General features: G+C 32.1%; 1 protein-coding gene across 1 annotated transcript; it reads left to right on the top strand.

Annotated features, from left to right (window-relative positions):
* Positions 1-4259: 4259 nt before the first annotated feature.
* On the top strand, positions 4260-6308 carry LOC136223386 (cysteine proteinase inhibitor 6). The gene is made up of 4 exons (XM_066011344.1): positions 4260-4500; positions 4596-4830; positions 4954-5099; positions 6035-6308. Exons 1-4 carry the CDS (start codon positions 4294-4296, stop codon positions 6167-6169), a joined length of 723 nt encoding a protein of 240 aa, XP_065867416.1. The 5' UTR covers positions 4260-4293; the 3' UTR covers positions 6170-6308.
* The last annotated feature ends 231 nt before the right edge of the window (positions 6309-6539 follow it).

The following is a 6539-nucleotide window of genomic DNA, read 5'->3' as shown; positions in this document are numbered from 1 at the left end:
TATGTAATAACATTATAAGACGAATGTAACACATATTTTACATGCAACTTACTTTTTTGCAACTGAGTGATCGATTGATTATATTTTATGCAAGTTCATGAGTCTAACTTGATATTTTATTTGATTAAAAAAAACTATAGATTTTATGCAAGTTAATAAGCTATCAGAATACTTTGAAAGTTCACGGGATCAATCAAGCTTTTTAAACAAGTTTGGAAGCAAATAATGTATTAACCCTATTTTATATCTAAAATAATTATTAAATAACCATGAATGATTTTTTTTTATTAATTTTACTTTGTAGATCATGTGTAATTATTTCTTATAATTATATATTCATATTCTTTTATTATTTTTGAGCTGTTATGATTGAATTCTGTAATCATGTGTAGTTATTTCTCTTTTCAGTAATTATAGAGTCCATATACAAATTCATTACAACTCAAACATAATTAAAATAATGTAAAATAAAAAAAGATAATATAAAATAAAAATTCAAATCATAAAACCCATGACTTTTTATTTCATGGACACTTTTCTCCTTTAAGCAAAACCCATGACTTTTTGTACCCTTGCCTAATAATATTACTCAAGTATTGATTTCTAAGACCAAGAGGGCGAGCCTTGGCGCAACGGTAAAACGTTGTTGCCGTGTGACCAGAGGTCACGGGTTCGAGTCTTAGGAGCGGCCTCTTGCCAATTAAATTGGTAAGGGAAGGCTTGCCCCCAATACACCCTTGTGGTGTGGGACCCCTCCCCGGACCCTCGCTCAGCGGGGACGCGTAATGCGACCGGGCCGCCCTTTTTTATTGATTTCTAAGACCAACTCTAGTAGTGTTTACATTTTGGTGCCAAATAAACACAAATAACATCCCAAAGTAACACCACATTAGAGTCTTTGTTACTTTCAACTTTTGAGAGGGTAAAAAAAATTTATTAATTAAAAAAACTGTATTGAAAATGATATTTTCTATATAAAAATGGGCGCAAATAGAGAAAGAAATGCAGGTGGGCCATGATCTGGAAAGTTTTTTTTTTTTTTTTAACCATGGAATGCAGCAGAGCAGATGCGTGCGTGCTTCTACCAGTACCTCACCAATACATGCATGTGCTCGCTTGCTGACTTAACAAATTTAATAGGTAAAATTATTGTTTGTTATCAAAAGAAGTAACAAACTACAATCAGTAACATGGTTTATAATGGTTGGTTACAAACAAGTTTACTAAGTAACAAAGAAGTTTGCTTCACTAGCGCTGCTCTAAGTCCATGATATAATTTAGGTCTAAACCATACATTTTGATTATTTTACCATTGAATTTACAGGACGATCTATTTACTCTCTCAACTATTTAAAAGTGGTATTAGCAATCCAATTTTTTCATTATAACAGAAACAAGATAAAGTTCCAACATTAGTACAAATGTTCATAGAAGTATTTGAACCAACATGCATATATAAAAACGATTTAGAATGAGTTAAAACTATATGCAATTTTTACAAGAGAACTTGTGTACTATCTATACTGACTATATTTTCATTTTGTTTTAGTAGTGCACAACCTTTTTATTATGACATTGGTGCTTGCAATGAGAATATGTCATGATTTTTTCTGTTATAACAAAAAAGAGAGGGTTGCTAATACTACTTTTAAAGAGATAAATGGGCAAATAGGTTGTCCCGTAAGTTCAGAAGGAAAAGGATAAAAAATGACAAGTTTAGAGAGCTATATACGATTTAAACTATATTTAACATTTATTTATTTATTATTATTATATACAATCCGAATAAAAAATATAAAAATAGGCCGAATATATCATATATTCCTTGAGTTTTGTAAAAAAAAATGAGTCTAAGGAGTTAGAACATTTTAAATAAGTTTAAGAAAGGCTTAATGCATATTTACACCCTTGAATTTGGCATGTTTTGTCTATTGGCGCCCTGAACTTTTAAAATAACCTATCACACATCTATAGTTGGCTTTAAAAACCTATTGCACACCTGTAGTTGGCTTTAAAAACCTATTAGACACCTATAGTTGGCTTTAAAAATCTATTACACACCTATAGTTGGCTCATTCGGACCTCCTACACACAAAATCGTTGATCTTTCGTCTTTAACGAACGAGATGGTATGCGTGTTATAGAAAAAGAGAAAAGCGCGAGAGTTCGTTCGGTATGCCACCTCATCCGTCAAAGACAAAAAATCAACGATTTTGTGTGTAGGATGTCCGAATGAGCCAACTATAGGTGTGTGATCGGTTTTTAAAGCCAACTGTAGATAGGTTTTTAAAGGCAACTATAGGTGTGTGATAGGTTATTTTAAAAGTTCAGGGTGCCATTAGACAAAACTTGTGTATATATGCATTAAGCCTTTAAGAAATCAATGAAATATTTTTAAAATTCGAGTTTTTTTTTTGTTGAATTAAAATTCGAGTTTTTAAACCATATGTAGAGATATACTAAGTTAATAAAATAACACGATCCAGTTGACCTATAAAAAAAGTATTAACTTTTGCCACCACATATTATTTGATATAATATTTTTTTAGATGGAGGAAAAAAAAATGTGAGATAGTGATTGGTTAGAAAAATTATTAAAAATTAAATTATAAAATAAATAAATATAAAAATAAAAATACACATTTTATTATTGTTTTGATTTTTTTTAATACTGTTAGTTAGTTTAGACTTTCTTTACTAATAAAATCAATCTTAAAATACCTATTTATCAACTTTTAAATCAAATAGTTTGTATTTAAAAATAATTTAAATCACAAAATTTATTTTTATTTATTTTAAAATTTTAAATTAAACATTATCAACTAATATTTTAATATTCAGCACTTACTTTTAATATTTATCAAACACTTATATCATTTAATAACTTCAGCATTTATATGATATTCAACACTTAAAATTCAGTATTTATTTTTTCAACACTTAATTTTCAGTTTTATCAAACGACACCTTAGTTACACGTAAAATGATTAATAAAGAGAGATAAATAATATTTTAATCTATTTTTCATAAATTCAGTAAAAATCAAGCACTTTTTTACATGTGTAATTTAATTAAATATGATAATTATTTTAAAATAACATAAGTATTTAACAACATCTATTATCTATTACGTGCTAAATTAAAATTCATTCATGAAATCTCAACCAGAAGTTATTAGTCCTCTTACATCAAAATTAATAGAATTACTACAAATTTAACAAATCTCCTAACTTATCATCCAATTAAAATTTAACCAATTTTGATAAATTTAGAGGCAAAGACCAATATTTTACGGTAGAGAAGAAATATTCTTAATATAAGATCTAATGTTCCGTCCCTTAACTTTCTCAAATTAGTCATTTTATCAAACTTATCAAATATCATATTTACTCATTTAATTCAATAAAAGTGGTATTTCTCACACATGAAACGTGTGGATATGGAAAATTGGGTACTAATGGTCACAATTTTTTTTATAAAAATTCCTAAAACCTAACATCCAAATCCCTAATTCCTATTTCCTTCCCGATTCCTCCTATTTCTTCTTCATTCCTGTCGAATATAATCTTCTCAATTCCTGTTCTATCTTCTTCATTATTCGATTTATTAGCTAAGTGTTTTATACTTTATATGCAATTCGAATCTTTTTCATTAATTTGGAAATTTCAGCTCCAAATCCTGTCATGGCAAGCGATAAGATATGCTATTGTGATGAAACGATTGATCTGAATGTATGCTATTGACCGAATTTGACACATAACATTTGAGAAGTTAGATTTCAAATGCATCCCTTACATAGGTCAATTTTAACATTTGATAATGAATATGAAAATGTGAAAAATACCACTTTTATAGAATTAAGAATGTAAATAAAATATTTGATGAGTTAAGGAAGTAATTGAATAAGTTGAGGAATGAAAAATAACACTTTTATAGAATTAATAAGGCAACTCGAGATTTATATTCCACGAATTAGAAGGATAAAATTAAAATGTACAAATTAGTACCGGTTAAAAGGACTGAGACAGTAGTAGGCCTTAATACAATAGTAGGTCGGTAAAGATAGATGGAAGAGCTAAGAATCACGGAAATGGACCCCACGCGCCTCCACCTGTAAGCTTACTTCCTAAGCAAAAGATATCCAAACAGCACGGATCTCAATGCCGTTGATCACACGTGTCCTACACGTGTCATAATCCCACGCATCCATCAAAAACTGCAGAAACGACACAGCAAAGAAGAAACAAACAGTCGAAACTCTGCAAAGAAGAAGCAGAAATCTATAAAACCCCCATGAAGAAGAAATCACACTCCATCTTCTCCTTGCTTTTTATCATTTCACTCATTTCACTGTCCCCTTCTTTTTCCACCGGAGATTCAGGCTTTTGCACCGACGAAATGGCCACTCTCGGCGGCGTTCACGATTCTCACGCCACCGCCAACAGCGTCGAGACCGACGGTCTCGCTCGATTCGCCGTTGAAGAACACAATAAGAAAGAGGTATTGTGTTTATCAGTTGATTGTTTTTTTTTCTGATGTGAAATTGCGGCTTGATTTTGATTTGTGATTTGTGATTTTTGTTTTTGGATGTGAAGAATGCGATGTTGGAGTTTGCTCGAGTGGTGAAGGCGAAGGAACAAGTGGTTGCCGGGACTCTTCATCATCTTACTATTGAGGCGACTGAGGCTGGGAAGAAGAAGATTTATGAAGCTAAGGTTTGGGTGAAGCCTTGGCTTAACTTTAAAGAATTGCAGGAGTTCAAGCACGCCGGTGATGCTGATGGTTGTTCTGCTCCTAAAATCACTCCCTCCGATCTCGGAGTCAAGAGAGGTTAATTGATTACTGTGATTTTGGTAGTTTCGTTTTTTCATCGATGCTTGATTAGGATTTAGAAATGAAGCTATTTAATCATGGATTAAGATAGGATTTTCTGACTTGGATTTTGTGAAGCAGATGGTCATGGTCCTGGATGGCGTGAAGTTCCAGCACATGATCCTGCTGTACAAGATGCAGCAAATCATGCTCTGAGTACTATCCAGAAGACTTCTAATTCGCTGTTCCCTTATGAACTTCAAGAGATCATTCATGCAAAAGCTGAGGTAACTTCAATTCTTGTTTCATTTTGTTCCTTTTATGTGCTGCAATTCACTATCATAGACTTTATGATGATAATCTTGAAATATAGCGAAAGAAACTACTCTGTTAGTGTTAGGGTTTCTCTAAGGTAAAAGAGTGACTTTCATTAGTCTTGTTATGAATTGAAGAATGTGGGTTCTGAAAACAGGATTAGATGCTGTCCTCTTGACCAATGATCTTAATTTCAAGTAGAAAAAGAAGTCACTAAATGAATCAACAGTTGTACAGTTTGCTTCTATTCTTAATAGAGCATGGGATAAGGTCTAAATTTTCCCAATTTAAGGCAAAAAGCATCTGGTGGTCATCTTGAGCTTTTGACTTTTTATTTTAACACAGGCCATCAATTTTTGGTCACTCCCTGCTTGTCAAATTCAAATTAGTTGCATGTAAATATCTAATCCATTACACTTCATCCAAAACAAATGATTTGGAGAATGAATAGCGCTTTGTTGAGTTTTATGTGCAATTCTCTTGTCATCTGATCTCCTGATTAAAACATCGGGAGTTTAAGGTGTTGCAATTGTAGATTAAGGGTTCAATCTACCGAATGATAATCAGTATAATCAGGGGCTCGAGATGTTTTTTTCCTAACTCCTATAGTTTAGCATATTGATAGAAATACTAGCTCTTGCCCTTCTTCAATGGATTTCATCCAAATTTTTTTAGTAATTACCAATAGATTGTAATTCGTGTTTGATCTTCATCTATATTTTACTTGAAAGAGGTTGAATAACTCAAAATTGAGCTAGTGTTTCTATCATGGTCAATATTAACTCATAAGGATTAAATTTCTCGTCTCCTTTCGGGGCCAAATTTAGAGAACATCACCATGAATTTAAGCTCATTGAGGCATGAGAGAGAACAAGTAGTTGATAAATGTTTGAAATTGTGAAAACAGGTGATAGAGAACTCTGCAAAATTTGACATGCTTCTGAAGGTGAAGAGAGGATCTGTGGAAGAGAAGTTCAAAGTTGAGGTACACAAAAACCATGAGGGCAACTTCCATCTAAATCAGATTGTGCCACAAGTGTAGTTTGCACAACCTGTTACTGACTGTGACTTGTTTGAATCCGTCTTGTTTGTAATTCCACAGTTTATTTGGTTTGAACTACTGTAATTCCATGAATGCAACTATTTGTAGTAAAACAATATCAATATGGGTTTTGTTTGTACGCAGAAGTTCTCTTCAACATGACCATGTATCTTTGTGACCGAGTCACAAAGACCCAGCTTTGCACATAGCCAATGTTATGTTTATAGGTGATGTGCAATGTCTCTGGATACATTATCTAATGTCCGTTTGGTTACTGAATGTTTGCTAGTTGGACCAAGTAGGTTCTTAATTTTCATTTGTGATATTTTTCAGTATTAACCTGAAATTTTATGGATGCAAGAAATGGTCA

This window comes from Euphorbia lathyris, chromosome 3 (assembly GCF_963576675.1).
Source record: "Euphorbia lathyris chromosome 3, ddEupLath1.1, whole genome shotgun sequence".
NCBI lineage: Eukaryota > Viridiplantae > Streptophyta > Magnoliopsida > Malpighiales > Euphorbiaceae > Euphorbia > Euphorbia lathyris.
The sequence above is the reverse complement of the archived record's forward strand: the minus strand, read 5'-3'. Positions and strand labels throughout refer to the sequence as shown.

Excerpts from the sequence above, each read along its gene's own strand:
- LOC136223386 (XM_066011344.1), top strand. The coding sequence starts at position 4,294 with ATGAAGAAGAAATCACACTCCATCTTCTCCTTGCTTTTTATCATTTCA. Across the intron at positions 4,831-4,953 it reads CGATCTCGGAGTCAAGAGAG|ATGGTCATGGTCCTGGATGG; the intron begins GTTAATTGATTA and ends TTTGTGAAGCAG. Across the intron at positions 5,100-6,034 it reads TCATTCATGCAAAAGCTGAG|GTGATAGAGAACTCTGCAAA; the intron begins GTAACTTCAATT and ends TTGTGAAAACAG.